Source organism: Lithobates pipiens, unplaced genomic scaffold, assembly GCF_037356315.1.
Source record: "Lithobates pipiens isolate NorthernLeopardFrog02 unplaced genomic scaffold, aLitPip1_a1.2 Scaffold_18, whole genome shotgun sequence".
NCBI classification, from domain to species: domain Eukaryota; kingdom Metazoa; phylum Chordata; class Amphibia; order Anura; family Ranidae; genus Lithobates; species Lithobates pipiens.
Window position 1 is genome coordinate 333,493,063 of NW_027507758.1, and position 25,209 is coordinate 333,518,271.

At 43.9% G+C, this 25,209-nt stretch overlaps 1 protein-coding gene across 2 annotated transcripts in view; it reads left to right on the top strand.

Annotated features, from left to right (window-relative positions):
• The window catches only part of PHIP (PHIP subunit of CUL4-Ring ligase complex), a 232,351-nt gene that overhangs the window by 159,993 nt on the left and 47,149 nt on the right, over window positions 1-25,209 (top strand). For both annotated transcript variants that reach the window (XM_077487347.1, XM_077487346.1), the window contains 4 exons: window positions 6,725-6,845; window positions 12,798-12,923; window positions 16,493-16,565; window positions 23,332-23,382. In XM_077487347.1, the coding sequence (XP_077343473.1) occupies window positions 6,725-6,845; window positions 12,798-12,923; window positions 16,493-16,565; window positions 23,332-23,382 (371 nt within the window). The remainder of the gene's footprint in view (window positions 1-6,724; window positions 6,846-12,797; window positions 12,924-16,492; window positions 16,566-23,331; window positions 23,383-25,209) is intronic.

Genomic DNA, 25,209 nt, shown 5'->3' on the forward strand with positions numbered 1-25,209 from the left:
CCTTGTCTTGTAAATGTAAATCACTTGAAAAAATGTATATTGAAAGCTGAGCTCCATCCAAAAGGGGAAGCTTGTCTGCCTCCTCCCCCTCGGGTGCCACATTTTGCTCTCTTTGGGGGGGTGCGGTTACCCACTTCTGGCTCAGTTCACCCTGGATGCCCCCCCCCGTTCATTGTTATACAATGCAAATTACATTGCAATACATTTTTTCGTGGCCACATTGGCATGGAGACCAAGAAGTGACATTTTACATTGTTTTCCAAATCGCCAACAAGAAGGGGAGGGAGATTAAAGGAACAGTGGATGTCTCCTATCTCCCAAGGGGGACATCAACAGAGATAGAGGGGTGAGTATCGGGACTATTACGGGGCACATGAGGTATTTTTATTTAAGAGATAAATATCGGGACAATAAGTCTTTCTTCTTGTCTTCTTTTCCTAAGAAGGGGAGGGAGATTGGAGTGTCCACTTTACTCCCTTCCCTATACTGGGCCTGCAGATAGACAAGTGGAGCCTGGAATTCATTTGGGGGGGGTGGCAAGCGGGGTGTATGAAAGCAATCCAGTGTTACTGGAGTCTTTCATCTGACAGCCAGAAGTCGGCTTGCCAGATTTACACACAATCCCAGTTGCTGCGGCAACCAGGAATGTGTGTAATTCCTGACTGTTCCATTCCAGTTTTGTGTGTTCTTTCCCAACTTTGCATGCTTGACACTTTCTTTTAGATTGACTTTTGTAATTCAGCAGCAAACATAACCGCCTGGGCTTTTGCCCAAGGAGCTCAAGCGTATAGATATCCTCTATAGAATTCCAGAGACAAATGCATTGTGAGATGGTTTAATTGTGCAGCATGTTTTCAAAAACACATCGTTTTAAGTTAAGCTAAACACACTAAGGTTGTCTACATGCTAGTGTGATTCCTGATTTTTTTTTCGTAAATAAGTTATTATCTCAGCAGGTAAAAGAACATAGACAGAACACAGTTACAGGCATTACTAGAACAGGCATATAGCCAGTATAGACATTGTAGCAGTAATTGGTGCAGGATCATTGCTAAATCATACTATGAACTAGAGCTGCATGATTCTGGGCAAAATGAGAATCGCAATTTTTTTGCTTTGAATAAAAAGGTCATGATTCTCGCAACGTAAAATCTTTCACGTTATACAAAAAAAAAATTGGGCTAACTTGACTGGTTAGTTTTTTCATTTGAAAGACCGCTGCGCAAATACAGTGTGACAAAATATTTCAACAACCATCATTTTAATATATATATATATGTGTATATATACAGTGTGTAGCTCTGCTTTCCGATCTAGCTGTTGCTCCTCGAGTACAAAGGTTCACTAGCCAGTTTGAGGGCCCAAGGTATAATGATTATGGTTTACCTAGTCGATCAGTTCTTGATAGACCAGTCGGTAGCAGCTTAGACCGAAGTATGGTCACCACATTGGACTACCTGTAATATCTAGGTCGGATTCTCAACCGAGGAGGAATCTTCTTTAAAACCATGAAGAAAATACTTGGGTCTGATCATGGGTACACCCAGAATAGGGTATCCGTACCCCAGGCAAAGATCAGCACCATAAAGGAGCTGATTTAGATAGTTGAAGCAAGATGAATTTCTCCTATTCAACTTTGCATGAGGTTGTTGGGAAAGATGGTGGCTTCAATCGAGACCATTCCTTATGCTCAGTTTCATTCACGACTGCTGCAAAACAGTATCCTATCGGCTTGAAACAAAGGGTTCAAGCTCTACATTCCCAATGTGTCTGACTCCAAAGCCTATGGCCACGTCTCCCTGATAGCGCCTGATCTCGTCTGATATTGGAGGATGAGCAGGGTCCGGCCTGGTTAGTACCTGGATGAAAGACCACTTGAAAATACCAGGTGCAGTAGGCTGTATGCGCCGGAGCCTCCGTTTATGGTTAACATCCAAAAATCTGCAAAGCGGAAAATCCTTCCTTCAGTTACCTGGGAAATAGTAACAACATATGCCAACCTTTTTTTTGTTTAGGTTGGGGAACAGCCCTGAAAGAGGCAGCTGTCCAAGAGAAGTGGCTCAGATCAGAAATGGCCTTGCCCGTTACCATTTTAGAAATTCAGGCAGAGCACTTGGTCCTGAGGGCCTCAATGCTCAGTTCACGCTATTGTCCTGCCAGGATTTAATCCGTCAATGCCACAGCAATGGCCTATATTAATCACCAAGGGGGCACAAGAAGTTGTGCGGCCCAGAGAAAGGTGAATCCTATCCTATCCTGTCCTGTCCTGTCCTATCCTATCTTGGGCAGAAAACAATGTACTTTGCCTATCAGCGGTCTTCATTCTAGGAATAGAAAATTGGCAGGCGGACTACTTGAGTCACCAGCAGTTGTTCCTGGGATAATGCTTCCTTCACCCAGATATCTTCCTGTCAATATGTCAAAGATGGGGGATCCCAGATATAGATCTGTTTTTGCATCCAGGTTCAACAAAGAAATTGACAACCTTTTGTCAAGAACGAAGGATCCACTAGCATGCGGAACAGATGCCTTGCTATTCCTGTGGAATCGGTTCTCACTGATTTATGCATTCCCTCCTATTCTGCCTGCATCCATAACTTCTTTGCAGGATCAAGCAGGAAGAGAAGTCTTTGATTCTTGTGACCCCCCCAGTGGGGCCCATGAAATCTTGGTATGTAGAGATGGCAGTAGGGGACCCATGGGCCCTACCTTCACGGCCAGATCTTCTCTCACAAGGTCCAGAGTTCCATCCTACTTTACAAATGCTAAATTTAATGGTTTGGCTATTGAGACCCACACTCAAGAAGCGTGGGCTGTCAGGTTCAGTAATTTTCTACCTTGGTTAATGCAAGGGAGCCAGCCTCCATGGTTATATATTATGCAGTCTGGGAAACATGTCTCCTGGTGTAAAACCAGGAACTGCACCCCAGGAAATAAGCCTCGGTAGAGTCCTTGACTTTTCTGCAGATGGGGTGAGAAATTAAGCTGTCCTTGAGTGCTTTCTAAGGACAGGTCTCAGCCTTATCGGTATTATTTCAACAACCACTTGCTTCGCATGCTTTGGTTCATAACTTTATTCAGGGGGTAACACGGGGTAATCTCCAGTTAGTTGACCCCTGAACCCTTGGGACTTGAATTTAGTTTTGTTGACATTACAAAACTGCCTTTTTTTGGCCCGATACAACATATTCCCTTGTTACTTTTTATTTATTTATTTATTTTGACAAGGAACCCATTTTTTCTGGTAACCATATCTACTGCAAGAAGGTTACCAGAATTGGCTGCTCTATCTTGAGCCATGTTTTTATTCACAAGGATAAGGTTTTATTGCGTCCTCATCCTAACTTTTTACCTAAGGTAGTATCAGGTTTTATCTAAACCAGGATATTGTTCTACCTTCATTTTTCTAGAACTCTCTTCTTTGGAAGAAAAATCACTACATTCTCTTGTGTGGTGATAGCAGGCAATGTCTACTTAAAAGGGATTGCTCAGATTTGGAAAACTGATGTGTGTTGCCTGAAAATCTTAAGAGGACAGGCAGCATTGAAATCTACTATCTTAAATAGATTCGACAAGTAATCGTTCAAACTTATGGTTTAAAGAGATAGATTCCACCCTCTCGAATCAAAACAAACTCCTCTAGGTCTGTTAGTGCTTCGTGGGCACTGCATCACCAAGCCTCCGTGGCTCAATTCTGCAAGGCTGCAACTTGGTCTTCAATCCATACATTTACCAGATTCTATCTGGTGGATGTAAAAAAACATGAGAATGTTGCCTTTGGGCGCAGTGTACTGCAGGCAGCAGTATAGATCCTCTGTTCTCATAGTGCCCTATTTTTTGGGTATGTCTCCAGTTGGCATTGCTCTGGGACATCCCACATAGTAATTACTATGGCTCTGTGTCCTCTGATCCCAGTAGGGGTTATATAGGGAGGCAACTTCCTATTTAGGGTGTGCCAGTGTCCAGCACCTGAAGGTGGACTATAACCCACATAGTAATTACTATGGCTCTGTGTCCCATGATCTACTTCAAAAGAAAAGGATTTTACAGGTAAGCTGTTATAAAAATCCTATTTTTTTGCAGTAGCTCTCAAGGAGCAGGAAGTTCGCTTGGTACAAGGTGTCAAAGGTTTGGGTGAAATGAACCCTTAGATATTTCAGGGCTGAGGTCTTCCAATTTATAGGGGAAGCACTGCTACAGTTGGCGCACTTCGGCTGCCGGGATGTTGATTGGTAGTGCCTCCGATTTGGTTGCATTTATTTTATATCCTGAGATGGGCCTATAGGTGATGAGTTCAGAATGCAAGTTGGGCAGGGACATCCTAGGATGGATCAGGGTGAGTATGACATCATCCGTTAACAGTGATAGTTTAAATGCCTTCCCTCTGACTGGAATACCCTGGATGTCTGGGTTTCTGCAGATGGATGCCAAAAGGGGTTCAACACATATTGCAAACAATAGAGGTAAGAGTGGGCACCCCTGTTGGGTCCCATTTGTAATCGGGAAAGAGGGAGACAGAACAAAAGGAGTTTTCACTTGGGATATAGGGTTGGTGTAGAATAGCCCGCAGAAAGGGTCCCCGCAATCTCATGTGGCAAACAGGTAAGGCCAGCTAAGGCGATCTATGGCCTTTTCCGCATCCAGACTGAGGACTAAGGACCCCAGGCCTGCCCTTTTTGCCACATCTGTTAAGTTAATAACCTTTCTCGTGTTGCCCCTGCCTGATGGAGAGGGACAAAGCCCACCTGATATTTGTGTATTAGAGGGTAATATCACGTTCAGTTGTATTGAGAGGCGTTTGGTAAAAAAAATTCAGGTCAGAGTTTGAGTGCTATAGGCCTATAGCTAGTGCATAAAGGAGGGGTCCTTGTCAGGTTTCGGTATCAAAGTGAGGAATGATCTTTGCATGTCTGAGGGAATGGGAGTTTGCTGAAGGAAGGCTTAAAGAGTTTACACATATGTGACAGGAGTAAGGGAAGAAAGGATTTATAATACTCGTAGGGGAGACCGTGTGGACTGGGGGATTTACGCATAGGTAGGGTTTTGATGGTGGACATGAGTTCCTATTCCGCCATGGGTGCGTTGAGGGAAAGGAGGTCCGAGGCCTGAAGCCGGGAGATTCCAATATGTTCTAGATAGTGGTTCATGCGGCCAGTTTGGTGGGATGTCATGAGGGATCTCTGGGTTGTTGTATAGAGTGGTGTAGAATTCCTCAAAGGAGTGGACAATGTCCTAGGGATGAATTCCTGGAGTTGGGGGACAGTAATCCCCAGAACATCGCAGAAAGCTTCCAGGTGTTCTGGATAACGTAGCACGGCAGATTGCCCTTGACTGTGAGGCTGAAAGGGAATCCCAAGCGGTAGAGTGTCTTCTTCCTGCAGCGGGAGGAGAAGGGGTTGGAGGAGCCTGCGCTTTTGCATGGTAATCCAAGAGAGGTCTGGTTATAGCTGTACCAGTGCATCGTCAAAGACTACTTTGAGGCTAGAGCGGGCCTTACGCCTGATATCATCTTTCAGGGGGGTGAGAGTGAACTCTGCAAATGACATCACGGAGTTTGGAGGCAGGACCTTTAGGGCACGGTTTGCGGTATTCATTTCAATGTGTTTGTCCAGGGGTTCTCCCAGAAGGTCGTTGAATAGGCTTTGCAGGGTGATTTGTAGGTGTTCTGGGCCCTCCGTTTCAGGCAGGCCCCTGACTCGGATATTGTTCCTGCGCCCACCAGTTGTCCAGGTCCTCTACATGGCGCTGAATGTCTCTCAGCAGTATGTGATGGTCTGCTCCTTGTAGTTGAGTGCCTTGTAATGCTAATTTCGTTTCTTGTATATCCCCCTCTGCCATCTCCACTCTGTTAAGTGTTTGAATCTCTGCACGACAAGTGGATTCGACATCCTCAATGAGGAGTTTAAAATCCTCTTTGGTTGGTATGGCTTGGAGATAGGATTGTCAGGAGGAGGGCACCTGATGGGGGGGGGGGGGGGGTCCACCGCAATCTGTGGCTGTGAGGAAGAGAGGATGGCAATTGAGGTCGCTGGGAAGCGGTGGTCTGGTTCTGCGTTTTGGGCCTCATTTGGGGGTCCCATGGATCACTCCATGCCGCATTGTTGGTTCCCTGTATGAGGTCAGGCTAGGGTCTGAAGCGGTGCATAGAAGCCCTCGGGAGGTGTCTGTACGAGGCGGGGCTTAGGTCCAGTACAGCGAGCTGTGTCCCATGTGGTGCCATCTTGTCCGGGCGGCATGGGATGTAGCCCTGGAAGGTCATGGAAGATCCAGGAAGAGGTTGAGATGATCCTCGTGCATTGGAGGAGCGAGTTCTCCTGGATCCACCCATCTATGGGTGCAGAAAGTCCCCCCAAAAGGCTGTGGAGCTGTGATCTGAGAGAGAGCTAGGAGCTGAAGCTACCATGCAGGTCGACTTCTGGTCACCCCACCCCCCCATGGAAGCGGAAGGGAGGTGATGTGTGAGGTGGGAAATTATTTTGCTCAGAGCCCAACTTTGTTCTCTAAATGCAAGTGACTGTACTACATAAGTCATATAAGTAAAGGCATTTAAATTGTTTTGAATTTAGTGAAGAGCCTCTTTATATTCAGGTCAGTAGAATTGGATCCTTTAAAACCAAAATGTGTAAAGATGAAAATATGAAAATACATGCGTTTTTTTTTTTTTTTTTTTTGTACATCTTGTCTAAGATATTTAACTTGTCTTATTTATTTTTCTTTTCTTTAGACATTGCTTCTGCCTTTGTGGCTCCTGTAGACCTCCAAGCCTACCCAATGTACAGTATGGTTGTGGCATACCCAACTGACCTTAGTACCATCAAACAGCGACTGGAAAACAGGTTCTACAGGTAACTTTTTCATGATTTGTGATCTGACAAATTGACAGTAATGTATTTATGCATTATACCAACAATCGGTTTCTTGAAATGGTCTCGTCAACTTGACCCTAAACAAAACCCTACGTGTGGTGTAAAAATAAAAACACACTTTTCTTTTTCATACATCATGGGACACAGTCGGGCTAATATTCATTACCTGCTGGGTTATACTCCATTAGGTAAATGGACACTGATAGACCAAAGGTCGTCAGACAGGAAGTGATCCCCTAGATAACCCCTCCCATACAGGAAGTATTTTCTTTTTTTTTACCAGGTCTCTAATCCCACGAACTGTTCCAAAATGAATCAAGGGATTGACCAATCGGATCCATTTGACACAGGGTTTTTATGCTTAGATAAATGGTATAAGAGCCTCGCAAAGAAGACTCATGATCCTGCAGTGTTTTGCCTGTAACGTGGCCTCCAAGCACTGGACCCTGTGGAATGGAAATCCTGGACACTACAGCGCTAAGGCATTTCCTGCAGGGTGCTGTACAGGTCAAAGGGAGTGGACCCTAAACATGAAAGGGTACCCAGTAGGGATGCTGTAAATCGCTGCATTGTGATTCGGGTGTCCCCCATGTGGCATCGATGCATAAGGACCGGAAAATCGATTGACATCATCCCGAATTGCCCTCCTAGGAGAGCGCTCCGATCGTATTGTTAAAATGACTGTTTTAATAAATGCCATGTTACAATGAATGATGTGCCCCGCTGTATGTAGTTTTAAAAAAAAAAATCTCACTTCATACCGAATTTGACAGTACAATACATCCCGCTCATGTGACTGCCCAGCTCGCCTCTCTCCGCTCTCCTCTCATGTCTCGCCTGACGTCAAAGAATTTTCAGCCCTGCCCGCTGACTATAGCTATCATATCAGAAGAGAGGCGGGCAGGGCTGAAAATTCCCCGCTGATGTCAGGCCTTGGGAGAGATGTGAGAGGAGGGAGGCGGGACGGGCCAGGCCGACGCCCGACCAGGATGGTATTGTACTGTCAAATTCAATATGAAGTGACATGTTTTTTAAAAGCACATACAGTAGGGCACATTATTCATTGTAACATGGCATTTATTAAAGCAAAGTAATTTTAACAACAGTAAGTAGAGTACAAGTTTGTACTCAACTTACACCTCACGCTCGGTTCTGACAGGTGCTTGGGCTTCCTTTTGTACATTCCACTGTTCACTCCTAGTGTGCTTGAAGGTGCAAACAGGAATGCCAAGGAACTGTCAGCACCAGTGGCGGCCCTTGCATTGTGGGAGGGGGGGGGGGGCGGTTAGCGAAGTGATGGCTGCGTTTTTGACGGGCACAGGTGGCTGCGTTTGACAGGGGAGGTTCAATATTTTTCAGTTTGCGCCCCCCCCCCCCCCCAAAAAAAAAAAATTTTGCGCACCAGCTGCCAATGGTCAGCACAGAAGACAGTACAGGGAACTTCACAGGGCTGTTTGACAGCTGTGGATTGTAATCCCTCCTGACCTCCCAGCAGCAGTGTGTGTGAATGTCTGTACCCTGTAGTGCACCGGATTAGTGCACTTTTTAAGGGAGTGGTGTTTTTAATTCAAAGCGGAGTTCCAGTCCAGCTACAAAAAAAGTATCTTCTGACTTTTAATAAAGACACTCACCTGTCCCACAATCCAGTGATGTGGCCACCCAAACCCTCCATTCTCTCCCCGCCTGTCCACGGTGCTTGCAATACTACTGTGGGCATCCGGCTGTGACAGCTTGCAGCTTCACAGCCGTGTGCGCATGTCTCACTGTGCTGTCCTGCATAGCCGGACAATCTTTTGGGAACTGTGATGTGTCCCAGAAGATTGCTGGGCAGAAGGGGTGCCTAGGCGGCCCAAGCGTAAGTGGATGCTCGTCGGTAATCGAGACGCATCGTGGAATCGAATTGAATCGTTGACCAAATAATCACAATCGAATCGTGAGACCAGTGAAGATGCACACCCCTAGTACCCAGTCCTTGAAGATCCAAGTGTCAGAAACCCACCGCGAAGATTGGGCCCTTAGCTTCTAAGTGGCCCTGCGCCTGGACGGGTAAGTGAAACCCCTTTATTTTATTATTGTGGGATTTCCCAGTGATTGTAACAATCAGTCAAGCTAGCTAAAGGCTAGACACCTGTGTGCGGTGACCATACGGGGGAGCTCTAGGTGTTTGCCAAGTGTACCCTTTTTGCTTGTCTGGCTGTTTTATACCTGTATGATGATGCACAATGGTGCGCCATTTCGCCTTGGTTCACCGTGGCATGTGCATTCGCAAGAGCGCTGCTGGGCTCAGCAGTTTATTTGGCCATGGCACACGCGGCTTTGCCGCACATGCGCTGTAGCCTTTATCTGTGCGCACAAAGATTTGCATTGTATGCAAATACAGTCACGCCTGCTCGTCGAACGTTCTGGAGCACACCCAGCTTATTTAAGCTGTGCAGGCCAAGCATGTGGTGCTTCCAGAAGACAGCTGTGGGACACAGAGCAGGCTCTGAACAGACACTTGCAGTGGTTCATTTTTCCTTAACCGAGTCACCAGGTGTTGCTTGGTAGGCTAAAGGTGTTTAGCAGAATTGTTGCATAGGGGCTTGGGCATCCCTATTAGAGGGTCTCCCTTCTGAGGTGTTTTAACTACACCCAAATACTCTTTGTTGGTGGCATTGAATGTCTTACAAAAAGAGGAGTGGGACTACTAACACCATAGGGAAGAGCACACCTATGTTATCAGTAGTTACTGATGAACCTAGTTGTATCCCTAGTGTTTTATCCCCTGAAAGACCGGAGGCTCCTGGGCAATCTGAGCCACTGCACCTATCTGGTATTGTGCCTGTAGTCTACGCTGCTGCTTCACCCTTTATCACTAAGGATGAACTACCGTTGAAATGGATAAGAACTACAAACTAGTTTGAGGTTATCTGCTGCTATTTCTAATTAAAAAGTATAAATGTGCATGCACATTAGAAGTAAACGCTCTCTGAAACATGTTCAGCTCGGTTACTTCTAACTTCAGATTTTTTCGTGGGCGGTGTTAATATTTTATACAGAAAGATACGTCATTGCTATGTCAGTCTAATAGGTACATCTTATTGGTTAAAATACAAGAAAAATGGGGAAACTTGATGCTTGAAGTTTGGTTGAAGCTGGTTCTGTTATCTCAAATGCAACGTGTGGGATGTAGGGTACAGGCGCCATTTTAAACTCCGTACAGAAAGCCAATCTGTATACTACATAATAAGTAAGGAGCATAGAAACATGTATACACATAAGCAAATAGACATTTTCTGGTTATCATTATGTACATTAGATTCCTTAACACTGTCAGGCCTAGCCAGGTTAGAGCACAGGTTTGCCGGCATGATTGCCTCCATAAGCTGGATCATAGTAGTGCAATCATAGTATAATACTGAAAAGTCAGCCTTGAGACCAGCTCAAAGACTAAGATATTTAGGTTTGATTCTAAACACGGTCCAAGCGAGAGTATTGTTGCCACCCATAATGATCTGCTCCCTGAAAGATCAGGTGAGTCAGATAAGGGGCACCAGACGTCCCTCTATTCGGCTCTGTATGAGTCTTGTAGGTATTATTGTATCCTCCTTCGAGGCAGTGCCCTGTGCCCAGTTCCATTCCAGGACTTAACAACAAGAAATCTTGTTGGATTGGAACAGAGACAAGCCCTATCCAATGTGCTCATCTCGTCGGGCATGCTTAAAGCGGAGCTCCACCCTAAAGTGGAGCTTCCGCTCATTGGAACCCCCCCCCCCCCCCCTCTGGTGCCACAATTGGCACCTTTCGGGGGGGGGGGGGTGCAGGTACCTGTACAGTACAGGTATCTGCACCCACTTCCGGCATAGATATCTGCAGAAGCTACGCCCCTTTCCGAAGGTCCCCCGCTGTCTGCTGGCAAACACACGGATCCCAGAGACAGCGGGGACCATCCTTATTGCGCAGCGCGACTCGCACATGCGCAGTAGGGAACCGGCAAATGAAGCCGCAAGGCTCCACTTCCTGATTCCCATACCCAAGATGGTGGCAGCACCCGAGAGACGATCGAGAGATCGGCTTCGGGTGCCGACATCGCGGGCACGCTGGGTGGGTAAGTGTCATTATTTTAAAAGTCAGCAGCTGCAGTATTTGTAGCTGCTGGCTTTAAAAAAATAAAAATAAAAAAAAGGCGGACTCCCGCTTGAAGCCTAAACTGGTGGTTGCAGGATCAGAACCTCTCCCGGTAATTTGGAGAGTACTAACTACAGATGCCAGTCTCTCAGCCTGGGATAAACCCTAGATGGGCTCATGGCTGGTCAGGGAAAGAGCAGACCCTGCCCATCACTGTCCTAGAATTACGGAAAGTATGTCTGGCCCTACGATCCTGGACAGTGGAGCTTCAGGACTGCCCCATCGGGTTTCAGTCCGACAATGCCACGGCAATGGTCTATATAAACCACCGATACCAAGGGTTGTTCAGCTCTGAAGGAGGTGAACTACATACTAGACTGGGTAGAGGGACATGTGCCAATGATATCGGCAGTCCATAACCCGGGAATAGAGAACTGGAAGGCACATTATCTCAGCCGCCAGCAGATCCGCCCGAGGGAATGGTCCTTACACCCAGAGGTGTTCCAGGAAATTTGCCAACTTTGGGGATGGCCAAAGGTTGACCTACTGACATCCAGGTTAAACAACCAGCTATAGCACTTTGTGTCTCGAACAAGAGATCTCTGGCAATTGGAGCAGATGCTCTGATAGTTCTATGGAGCCAGTACTCCCTGGTTTATGCCCTCCCTCCGTTCCCTCGCCTTCCTCATTTGTTGTGCAGGATTCGGCGAGAAAGGGGTTCCAGTCATTCTGGTGGCACCAGTCTGGCCCAGAAGGCCCTGGTCCTGGAGATTTTCAGACTGCGGATAGACAGGCCATGGAGGTTTCCACGTCGCCCTGATCTACTGTCTCAAGGTCCTATATTCTACCCCAATTTAATGTGTCCTTGGGACTTGAACTTGGAGCTGTCTGTGTTACAGAAAAAATCATTTGAACCTATTAAGGTAATTCTATTAAACTTGCTGTCATGCAAGCTAGCATTCCTGATGGCTGTCACCTCGGCTAAAAGGGTGTCGGAGTTGGCGGCCCTTTCATGCAGGGAACCATACTTGATCCTCCACCATGACCGAGTCATGTTACCACCTGTTACATCCTTTTTGCCAAAGGTGGTGTCGGCCTTTCATATAAACCAGGGCGTTACTTCCCTACTTTTTTTCTTTCAGCCTCGTTTGGCAGAAGAGACTACTGCATTCTTTGGATGTTGTCTGGGCAGTCAAGGTTTATCTGTCTAGATCTGCAGAGATCCGAGGACATATTGTTTTGTTTTACCAAAAGGACCCAAGAAGTGGCAGGCAGCTTCCATTGCCAATTGGGTCCGTCAATTGGTTATTCAGGCCTACGGTCTGAAACATAAAGCTCCTCCCTTTAGGGTGAGAGCTCATTCTACCAGGGGTATAGGAACCTCCTTGGCTTTTTGCCATCAGGTATCTGTGGCTCAGATTTGTAAGGGTGCTGCCTGGTCTTCAGTGCATACGTTCACAAAATTTTATTAAGTGGATGTTCGAGCAGCCGGGGATTCAGCTTTCGGGCCACAGTGTACTGTGGGCTGCTCTATTGCTCTGGGATGTCCCAGCAGGTAATGAATATTAGCCTGACTGTGTCCCATGATGTACTCAAAGAAAAGGATTTTACAGTTCAGTATGCCGTAAAAATACTATTTTTTAATTAGGAATTGCCCCATCCACTGCCTTGGTAAAATTACTAATATCTAACATGTTTGGGGAACTGCATGTGGGAGCATAAGACAACACCACTGTAATACTATCTTATAAAAATTGTTGGCTCTCTGTGTTCCATGGTTCTTTTTCATGTTTGTAAAATAATTTAAAATTATCTTCTTTTCAGACGCCTGTCTTCGCTGATGTGGGAAGTACGATACATAGAGCATAACACTCGAACTTTTAATGAACCTGGGAGTCCAATTGTAAAATCAGCCAAGTTTGTCACAGATATTTTACTGGCATTTATAAAGTAAGTGTGTACGTTGCCATCCATGTTTATTCCTGTTAAAATAATATATTGCCAAGAGAATGGATAAGAGGGATACCTATACAAAGTGAGCAATTGTAAGCACACTTTAGTGCCTAGGTTCAGCTGTGTTTATGGTCCAGTTGACTCCTTTACCCTCGAGAATTATAGTGGGTAGAATGGTCGAATGCATTTGCACATACAAGACTAAAATAGTATTCTGCAGGGTGTGGCATATTTGGTGCTTTCACACTGGGGTGCTGCGCTGGCAGGGTGTTGGAAAAAGTCCTGCAAGCAGCTTCTTTGCAGCGCATTAGGAGCGGTGAACTCACTGCTCCTAAAGCACCCCTGCCCATTGAAAACAATGGTGCAGAGCTGCTATACCGCCGGCAAAACACCTCTGCAGCGACTTTTTGCAGGCGGATTTAACCCCTTTTTGGCCGCTAGCGGGGCGGTTTTAACCCTGCTAGCGGCCGAATAGCACCACTAACACGTTGGTAAAGCGGCGCTAAAAATGACGCCACTTCACCGCTGACGCCTGGGGCGGCACAGTGTGAAAGGGGTCTTATGCAGGGCTGTCCTATTCCTGCCGCCAACCTTTAGTGCTGAGGGAGTTGACAGCTTTGGGTCTCTGGGTTCAGCTAGACTAAACACAGGCCCTCTTGCCTGCTACTTTATTGAGAACTTATTTAACTCATTATACTTCCTGTAACATGAACTGTAAACAAAAGATAGATTCCCTTGATTAATCATACTCTCCCATTCTCAGAATGTGTTACTGGCATTGTAATGAAGCAATGAAAATGTTCCTCAATTGAGGAGGGGTGTGTGTCCCTGTCGTGTGTTTAGTGCAGCTAAGCCCAGCGATTCAAAGCTTCTAAACCCCCACAGCACCAAAAGTTCAGCAGTCTGTATATCATGGGGTATACATTAATTACAGGTAACTAAATCTGTAGACAAAAAAAAACATTTAAACTTGGTTATAACTAAAGACAATACTTTTTTTTTTTTTTGTTTGTTTTGTTCTAGTTTTAGATAGATTGGAGAGGGAATAGAACGTCCTGTCAGTTTGACTGCCCCTATTGGGAAGAAATCCCAATTTGTGGTTTGTCCCTAGAACCATAATAGAGGGGATATCTTTGCAGTGGGGACACTAGTTCTGGTGACAACTAGGAAATCTCTGATTTTGGGGAGATTGTCTATAACTTCATATTTTGGCTCTGGGACTCGGATGGCAAAAAAAGTCTGCCTGGGGTTATAACCCTGCCTTTTAAAATGAAGAAAAAAATGTGTTTGCGTTTTAGTTCTTCCTGGCAGTCAGTAGGTTAAAAATGACGGGTTCTACCTGCATACTCAACAGTGCCAAGTAGTCCATTGGGGACACAACGTCTTTCACCTTTTGTAATATACTGCTGCCCCTTTAAGGATTGGTAACAAATGAAAAAACTTTAGGCCAGCCCAGGTTAATCCCGTCTACAATCAGTGTGTCAAAGATTTTGATATTGTCCTAGGAGGATGGACATCTTTTTTCCCAGCTCTGCTGTTTGGGATAAACTATTTGTGTGTGTGGTGTTTGTGTTTTTTTGCTTCAATCATGACTTATCCTGTACATCACTGTTAAAGCGGTTATCTTTGATTCCAGACTTCTTTACCTGGCTTTTGGAGTGATCTGCCCAAACCCTCGTAGACTCAGGGTTGTGGGGTTAGTTGGGAAGTAATCTCTGATCACTGTATTCCACATAGGGCGCTTTCCAGACCCGGTTCTGGTAACAAGTTGTCTACGGAGTGCTGTAAAGGTTTTCAGATAAACCAGCTTCCAAGCTTATGGGCTTAAGAATCAGTTTACTCCTTTTTCTGTCAAGCCATACTCACTGATTAGTGTTTCTTTTGTTTTGTTTTTCTAGAAGTATGAGGTTGTGACCTCATCTGGTGCCAACTTTGGGTGCAAGATCTTCCAGGTGGCTCTTGAGCTGCAAGAAGTCACATTTTATTTTATTATTTATTTTTTCTGTTCACTTTTAACCTGTTGGCGACTGCTTGCGGGTTTTCCCCACTCCTCATTTGGAGTGTTTTTGGATTTTTCAAAGATGAAAGACGTCCCGTGTCCCTTAATGGTAGAGAAAGAAAATTATATTTTTTTTACTTGATGTAAAATACCCCCGTGTGTTTTTTGATCATGCTCTCAATATGGCTTGCTAGTTATGAGAGGGGTTATCTTTGGCTGGCCTACACGTTTTTTTTTGCCAGTGTCAAATCCTTATGCAGGTGGTGATTAAACTAAGGGTGAAAGACTTCATGCAAAACACTGAGAGCAGCACCATTTGTGTTTTGCATTCGACAGAGCCCCTTCTAGCTTGTCACGAGGCGGCAGCCATCCACAGTTGGCCCACCTGAGACCACCATTACATCTTATGCAGCATGTGAACCTCCATACATGGACTCCTTGTCACAGAGAATTTTCTAATTGCCCACACTCTCCAACCAGCTGATAGAGCGCACATGAGTATATGTATTATCCTGTGAAAGACTTCATGCTCCTTAATGAACTCCCAAGAAAATCATTTTATGAGGAGTACAAAAATCCTTTTTTTATTAGTATGGTATAAAGTTGATCGCATCTTTACTTGCTTTGACTTGCGTACTCATATGTTTATCTAAATTTTAATTTTTTATTATCATTTTTTAATCATCTTAGTGAGTGAGGGACTTGTATAGCGCTACCTATGCGAACTGAAAAGCCTCAGGGCACTTTCTTGCCACCTGAGTCCATCTGCGGCTTTGCGTGGTCCTTTACCCCGTAAGGTCCTGACACGCTTACAAACACATACAACATTGACATACACGTACACATATTAAGGCCAATTTTTTATAGACAAGGTCTAATTAACTTACCAGCATGTCTTTGGAGTGTGGGAGGAAACCGGAGTACCCGGAGGCAACCCACACAGGCACAGGGAGAACATGCAAACTCCATCTTAAGTGCAGCTATATATACACAACACCTAAATATATTCAAGGGCAATTTTCACATTTATGAAACTGTATTGTTTCTCAATTATGTGCACACGGGCATACATGTCTTGCAGTCACTTTGAGTTTTTCTAGATTGTGTTGAGTTGCTTTTGACTTGTATAAGAAGAAAAAAACCTGGAAAAACAACCCCTTTTAGGAAAGTCAGGAAGGGATGAGGCATTACTCTGCACAGTGTGATGGAAGCGTTCAGTATTAAATGTAGTTTAATTTTATAATAAATTATAGCAGAAATACATCAACAGTACAATACAAGTAAACTTGTAAACACACAATAAGTGTTTGTGTTTCCCTTTAAACATAGCTAGCTAACTTGTTCTCTTGCTAAACTTCAGCTAGCGGATGCCAACAGCAACTTGGGGGATGTGGTGCTTTTCAGAACCTGATTGCAATGCCTGTGTTCCAATTTAATGAAGCTTAAAAAAGTGATGGTTTACCAATATGATTAAAATATGGCTCATGCCCATTCAATGTAGCTATGAGTTGGTAAACGGCAATTTTGTCTGCATTTGCACTGAACTACTTGTTCTATTTTCATTCAGAGACCAGACTTGCTATGATATCATTCCACAGTACAACATCATGAAGAAGAAGCTATTGTCAGACTCTGAAGAGGTAAATAGCACCAAGTGTCTGTGTTTCTGACCTCAAGCCCAATAACTGGGCACACATTGTACAATTCAAGGTAGTAGTGTGTTAAAGCGGAATTTTACCCATAACAACTTGATAAAAATGTTCTTTAGCAAGAAACCTACATTCTAGGTTAATAATTATGCTACTAAAATTAGTGTGTGCTGTTAATTGCCTCCAGCATTGTTACTGTTTCTTCTTGCTGGAGGCTGCCATTTTGCTGAAGCCCAGAGCCACCGAACAGCAGTAAAGCTTTAGGCTGCCAGCAGATTTGCCTCTACAAATACAGCACAGTGCCTAAAAATACAGACCAACTCTATGGATTTTAACCAGTATAGACACTTATATTTACCATTTTACCTACCTATAAATGCAAGAGAGGCCAGACTGAAGTAATCTAGCAGGACTTCATTTTCTGACTAAAGTTCCTCTTTAAGTTAGTCACATTACCTTTGTCTCTAAAGAGAAATGAAATTCGTTCTGTTTTTTTTTTATTTATTTATTTTTATTTTTTTGCTGTAATTCGACGATATGTTCTGTACCAATTCTCACTAAAGACCTGATGGCGTTTTTTTTAACCCCTCTCTACCGATAAAGTATTCAAAACCTTTTATTCCAAAAGGTAAAAAAAAAAACACCTTTTGCTGTAACTGCTTAAAAAATGCTTGGCTGTCTGCATAAATTGTCATCTGGTGACAATAGGGGCGCTGTTGAAATAGAAAAACCTAATTCCCTAGGCATTAAATTAAATGGTTAATAAGTGAAATATCCTACAATAACACCAATACGTAATTATAGTGATGTTTGCAACCCACTGTGCATGCAATAATACAAAATCAATTGCAAAAATGAATTAGTCAGCCGAGCTTGTGCAGGTGCATGCCTGCTCACATAGAATATGACATGGACTCTATAGAGATCGCTTCCTCCTCATAGGCTCAGATGGGGCATAAAAAAGAGAAAACAATATCAATAGCGTAATACTATTTATTTAAAACGAAAATTTAAAAACCTAAAGCCAAATGGCTGCTTACATTACTCAGTGCCCGCCTGGCACTGGGGCTGCTCGCTTAATCAGATAGTTTCGTAGTCTAATCGTGGTTCCTCGTTGTGTACAGCATGCATTCCACCAAATACAACCGACAACCAAGAGGACCGGAAAATTGCGTATACGAACGTGACCAGGTACCGCCTCGACGTACGTTTCATTTTCACGTCTTCAGGAAGTGTCAAATGTCTGCTTAAGTTGGTCAAGTCCACCTACATTTGCTCATACGTCTAACACTGCCCTCTCCAAAGGTTGACAGTTCTGCTTTCCAAGGGTAGCCTTAAAAAGCAGAATTGTATAGTAGATTGAAAAAAAAAAAAAGAAACGCTACATCCGCACAAACAAGGTGTATTCTGACAGTAGAACCCGCCACTGTCACTGTTATGCGTGTTTCAGCTAATCACACTTTTGTTTTTTGTGCACTTTTTATTTGAAAGATAACATTTCATTCCACTGTACAGCGGCTTGGTGCTCTGCTGTACAGTAACATTCAATCCTGTCCTGTGTGCTGCGATAAAAAGCAGCTTGTCTTCATGATATCACAGATCACTGCAGCGTGAATTGGACTCAGAAAATAGTTGTTTTCTGTGTGTCCTAGAGGTTACTGGCTTTCTTCCAGTGTGGAAATGTGTGAAATGGAACTTGGGCTCCTTTCACGCTGGTAGTTTGCCAGCAAATCCACCTGCTCAGCAGTGGATATGTTTGCTGATCCTCAGTGAGCAGGTGGATGGCATGTTAAGCAGACACAGCCCGCTGCCCTCTATGGGCCGTCTTATGCAAACGGACTAACTGTCTGTCTGTTTCCATCTGTTATCTGATCCGCCAGACAGATGATGGGGAACAAATCCCCCATACATCTTTTTTTAGCAGATTGGATCGGATGTTGGCAGATATCAATGAATACATGTCTGTTGACATCTGACGCTCCATAGAGAGCAGCGGATGGTCAGATCGGCCCATCCTTGTGAAAGGGGTATTCGGATTGGTAAGCTGCAACATATTACATTTTTTGTTTTTTGGTTTGGATTCATTAAAGTCGGGGAAGAGCTGACTTGATTCTATGTTCCAGATAACATACACCAATATAAATGTACTTTCCATGTGGTATTTACCATACTGTTTTTACACCTGGCATCAGAATTCTAACAGTAAAAGGCCAACTGCATGTACACTAGAGTGGTAAGCCAGTAACCAAATTGTTTCCATAATAGAGGTGTGCACAGTTTCATTGGTGCCAGCCTTTGTCCTACAGATATACAGCTTTCTGCTACTGCTAGCTTCTGTCTGATCCACCTTCAAAATATAAGCCTGTTTTGAATGTGAAAGCTTAAGATATATTTGACTACACCTTTGAGCCTGGGTTCACACTATTGCGAACACAGACATTACATGTGATTCGCACCGCATTGCGGTGCCGATCACATGTGGTGTCTGTGCAATGCGAATTCCGACGTAGTTAAATGGCTGAACTCGCATTGGATTCGCAAGAAAAAGGTGCAGGAACCTTCCCACCCCCCACTGCATCTGATCGAATTCCTGTCTGAATTCACAGTTCGCATGGCGAACCGATCTGGGGGTGTCATTATGTTTGTATTGAGACCAGCAGCAGTTCGCAGAGGGCACTGTGAACTGCCTGCGAGGGAGATGCGATGTGGAAACGGGTACTGGAATTGCACTGGTTTCTGCATCGCTTGAAGTGGTCGCTGCATGCTTGAAGTGGATGTAAACCCTCATATATTATAAAAAGTCTGCTGTGCTACTTAACATTAAATAAACAGTCCTTCAAGTGGCCAGCACAAAAAATGGATGAACACCAATATAAAGAAAATAAAAAAGGTGCAGCGTTTAAAGATATAGTCCACAGAGCAATGAACTCAAAATGCATTGCATATCTTGGTGAGAAAAACACTGGATCAAAGAAGGAGAGCCATCACCCGAACACACTGTCTCTTACCCTCCTCTGTGGACCCTTATTACAGGGGTCAGATCAGCCAGAGATATAAACGGGTATCCTTAATTACAGCACACCAGACAGCATCAACGTATAACAGATACAGGAAACCAGATCTCCATAGTTTGTTCCCAATGCTCATAACAGCATTGAAGCACCAGCGTACATCCCCAGGATACATAATGGAACAGGCCTCATGGTGCAGTAATCTTAACGGTTTATTTTGAATAATAACAAGAAATGCACTTTTAGTCATGAACAGATGTCGCCGTGGCCAGACGAGCATAAAGGAGCATTATATAGGCAGGATGACTAACGGTGTAAATTACCGTATTTATCGCCGTATAACACGCACCTTTTCCCCAGGGGGAAAATGGGGGTGCGTGTTATATGCTGATCCCCTGCTGTTGCTACCAGTTTTCTGCCGTTCTCTGCGGCTTCTGAGTATTTTCGGCCGTTCTTGGCTATCTTCTTTGTCCGAATATTGTTTAGATTAATCGGTTTATAACCTTTAACCACTTGAGACCCACGCTATAGCCGAATGACGGCTACAGCGCGGATCTCCTTTGCCGGGACGACGTCAATAGACATGCACGAGTGGCCTGCATGCCCCCTGAGGGGCGTGCGCGGCGCGCTCTGTGATCGGCGAGTCTGAGACTCGCCTGATCACCGATCCGAGCAAGGGGTCAATACCGACCCCTTATCATGTGATCAGCTGTGTGCCAATGACAGCTGATCATGTGATACAACGGAGCCGGTAATCGGCTATTCCTCCTCGCGCTGACAGCAGATCAGCAGACAGCAGAAAAAAAGAGCCGATCACCGGCGGCCGTGATCGGGACATCAGTCCCGATCACGGCCAGCTCTGCCAGTGCCCACCTGCCCCCTGCCAGTGCCCACCTGCCCCCTGCTTTGCCATATCAATAAAAAATGTGTCCCCCCCCTCCCCTGTCAGTGCCACCCAGCAGTGCCCACAGTGCCACCCAGCAGTGCCCACAATCTGCCTCAACTAAGGTGCTGCACCCCAGTGCCACATATCTGTGCCCATCAGTGTCATCTACCAGTGGCCAGCAGTGCCACCTATCAGTGCCCATCAGTGCCCATCTATCAGTGCCCCTTAGTGCCACCCATCGGTGCCGCCTTATCGGTGCCGCCTTATCTGTGCCCATCGGTGCCGCCTTATCTGTGCCCATCGGTGCCGCCTTATCTGTGCCCATCGGTGCCGCCTTATCTGTGCCCATCGGTGCCGCCTTATCTGTGCCCATCGGTGCCGCCTTATCTGTGCCCATCGGTGCCGCCTTATCTGTGCCCATCGGTGCCGCCTTATCTGTGCCCATCGGTGCCGTCTTAACTATGCCTATCAGTGCCCACCAGTGCAGCCTATCAGTGCCGCCTCATCAGCGCACTTCAATGAAGGAGAAAAATGACCTGTTTGCAAAATTTTATAACAAACTATTAAACATGATTTATTTTTTTTTGCATCTTTTTTTGTTTGTTAAGCAAAAAATAAAACTCCCAGCTGTAATTAAATACCACCAAAAGAAAGCTCTATTTGTTGGAAAAGAATGATAAAAATGTCATTTGGGTACAGTGTTGTATGCCCGCGCAATTGTCATTCAAAGTGCATCAGCGCTGAAAGCTGAAAATTGGTCTGGGCATGAGGGGGGTTTAAGTGCCCAGTGAGCAAGTGGTTAAACAAAAAAAAGTGGGTCAAATTGACGTTCATTTTCAACCACAGTGACAGGAAAATTTGGAAATAGAAAACTTCTTGGGCAAAGGAATTTTCAGACAATATGTGTTTTTTGTTCAGAAATGAAGTGAAAATTTCAAACAAATTTCTTTCATTCAGTGAATGTACAAAGATTTTTCATCTGAATATTCTCATCTGAAAATTGATCCATGTGGCCAGCATAAGGCTCAGTACACACCTATGCAGTTTTTGCTTTTGATCTGTTTGTCTTGCTTTTTGCTGTGCATTTTGTTTTTTGCGCACGTGATTTTACTGCAATTTGCGTTTTTTGTTGTTTTGTTTTTTGGTCAGATTAAAAAACAAATACTGCAAAACAAAAAGAAAAGAAAACACCGCGCTATTTCAAAATCAAAAAAGTGAAAAAAAAGAAGTGATAAAACTATAGAATTTCTGTGAAAAACACAGCCCAGCTGCTAGCACACAAACAAACCAAGTTCACATAACATATATACAATTAGTGCTGCGCTTAAAGGCACCTATTTGAATAGGTGAAAAACGTGAATAATGTGCGTAACTGAAAATACAAGCAAGTGAGTACAAAAGTTCATGAAATGTTTGAGAACAGTCCCAAAATTATTCACTCTGGTGCGCCCAAAGCTTAATTACAAGTCCACAGATGGCATTCAAGGTGAATTATCCTGCTACGTTCTCAGACCTCGGCAACTCTTGGAATTGGATTGTAGGCAATTAGAAAGAATAAGTACCCTTACCGGATGGGTTGGACACATCCACCTTATAGTAGTGTGTCTTGTGAGCTTATGGGGGGGCTCCAGCCACTCACCCCAATACACCGACCCGATGTTGTTTTCCTCTCAGGGTTCCTCACGGTCTCCAGATGGGAAAGGTGAGTGGGGTTTCCGTGCCATACACTGCGATCGAACTTGATGCCATAAGTCTCGTAAGAGTTCACCATAAAAGGAATAAAGCATAAAAAACGCTTCGCATGGTGAAATACAACCAATGATGGTTTATTGAAAAAAGTTTTTGATGAACAGAACTAAAATTATAAAATCACGTGATACATAAAAAATAGCAATGTGGGGAGCAGACAACTGCTATCCCTACGCGTTTCGACCTCAAAGTCTTCAACGGGCATAGCCTGACTCCCCCACATTGCTGCAATATATAAACTAAATAATTAATTTAAAAAACCAATTGCAGCAATTGCACTAATTGTATATAGATTAAAAAACAAATTGATGCAAAAACACTTAAAAACTTTACATTCTTTTCTGCAGCTTCTCCATTGAAGTACATTGAACCAAAAAAAGCACAGTTTCGCGTTAAAAGTCCCTGGCCCTTCCCAAATATGCAACGGCTGAAAAAAAGCACAGATATGAACGTGTTCCATAGGAAACCATGTAAATGAACTGTAGTGTGTTTCTGCAAAAAGCACCAATAAACATATAGATGTGAACCAGGCCTAAGACTAGTAGTAACATAATGGGGTTAAAAAATACTAAAATTAGCCCTTTATAGTACAAAAAAGCAGATAATCACTGGAAGGGGTTTATTTTTTTTACTGTAGAACAGTGAAAGTAATATTTTCAGTAGTGATTATATTTTTATACTATAAAGGGCTCATATAAGTTTTTTTTTTTTTTTTTTTTTTTTTTTTTTAAACCCCATTGTTACTGGCCGATTAATCGATTATGAAAATAGTAATCGATTAATTTCATAATCGATTAGTTGATTAATCGATTAGTTGTTTCAGCCCTACATGCACAAGATATGGCAGTGTAGCTCGGCAATATACATTTTAATAAAATTACTATAAAACTGGGGTACACTATGGCAAGTGTGGAACATTGTGAATTAAACTAAAACAATACTAAAATTAGTAAAGATGGCAGAACTCATTTGTAACATCCTGTATATGCAAGGTATCATGTAATTCTAGAAGGGGCCATTGGGAGGAGATAGACTTCACAAAATTTCTAGTATTATAAAAATAATGCACATATTTATCTGTTCTAATCATGGACCTCTTTGTACCTTAAAGGAAGAAGAAAAAGATGCAGATTTGCCTGGGACATCCACTAGGAAGAGAAAGGTAAAGGGTTTTAATACTGAGTGGTAGAGAAATAAAAATAGGTGCAGTGTGTCAAAGCAGACCCCTTTTACCTTGCAGTGTTTTTATTCAGTCCTGAATTTTTGTAAGCTAAACCAAAGTACAAACATAATTTTGTACCCAATGTTACCTGGCTATTTAAATAAGTTTATGTGCAGTAGAGCATTCTTGGTGTACTAAACAGCTGTTGCCTAAAAGAATTGTAAGGCCAGTTTGCTAACCTTTAGACTTTAGGGGGCTGTACTGTGGTTAGTGGAAGTAGGAAATGCCCCAGTGTTCGTAGCAGTGGAATAACGGCCCTAGCTTGATGGTCAATTGGAGTAAAGAAGATTACTTGGTGCCTGTGATCAGTAGGAGGAGAAATAGTGTGCCATCATTAGTTTTAGTGGGAGAAATGGTGCGCCATCATTGGTTTTAGTGGGAGAAATGGTGCGCCATCATTAGTTTTTGTGGCAGATAGTGTGCCTTTTGTTTTCGTGGCAGAAATAGTGCCCCATTGTTGGTGTCAGTGGGAGGAACAGTGCCCCATGGGACAGATAAAGGTGAACAAAAAGACCCAGGAATGGGTTTACAGTCCAGTTATACTGCCGACTACAGGAGGATTGGAAGCTGGCTAACGCAAACAAAATTATAGGCCAGCCAGGGTAAACCGCTCCTTTTTTTTTTTTTTTTACTCAGCATGTCTCCATTTATTACAAGCATTACCAAGGGGATGAATATAAACATATATAGTCCCTCAATGCAGTTAATACAGAAATCCTGCCTTATAGCCCTTTGAGGGACACAGGAATTCAGATACTAGAAAAAGGTCCAAAGCGGTCCAACTGAGAGAAAGGCAACCATACAACTGCTAACAGGTCCAAAGGAACAGAACTGGCAACTGCCAACATAGGGGAATCTGCCAAAGCGGCTAGAGGGAGGACACACAATCAACCTTATGCTTAGGACGAAGAATAGTAAGTCTACAGCAGAGAAGATACTCCCCATATGGAAGGAGCTAAAGTATTGAACTGTACCAACTAATGTATTGCTCCCAGATTTTCAAGAGACCCCCCCCCCCCCCCCCCCTTCATCAGGGTTAAAATTAAGTAAAGGAATAAACATAAAAACTTGAACCTGTTTAAAAAAAAAAAAAAAGAGAGAGTATAATTACCCCGATGTACTCTTATTGAAGCTAAAATAAAAAATCTTACATTTCTTATTAGCTTCAATACACATGGAGGGAAACCCTAAACCCGGTACAGGTGACAAGGTGACCCAAACCCCCAAAAAAATGGAAGGACAAAAGCATTCTTTTGTAGGGCAGGAAAGATGCATAACCTGATGTGGTCAACAGAGAATACATAAGTCTCTATGAGCTTGCCACATCTTACCACTGGGGTTTTTGCCCATTCCTCCTTGCAAAACTGCTCCAGCTCCTTAACATTCGATGCTTTGTGTTTGTGAACAGCAATCTTTAAGTCTGACCACAGATTTTCTATTGGATTGATGTTTGGGCTTTGACTAGGCCATTTCAACACATTTACATGTTTCCCCTAAACCACTCAAGTGTTGCTTTAGCAGTGTGTTTTGGAGTCATTGTCCTGCTGTAAGGTGAAACTCCATCCTAGCCTCAAATCCCACACAGAGTGGTACAGGTTTTTGCTCAAGAATATCCTTGTATTTAGCACCATCTATCTTTCCCTCAACTCTGACGAGTTTCCCAGTCCTGACTGCTGAAAATCATCCCCACAGCATGATGCTGCCACCACCATATTTCACTGTAGGGATGGTGTTCTTTGGGTGATGTGATTGTTTTGGGTTTGCGCC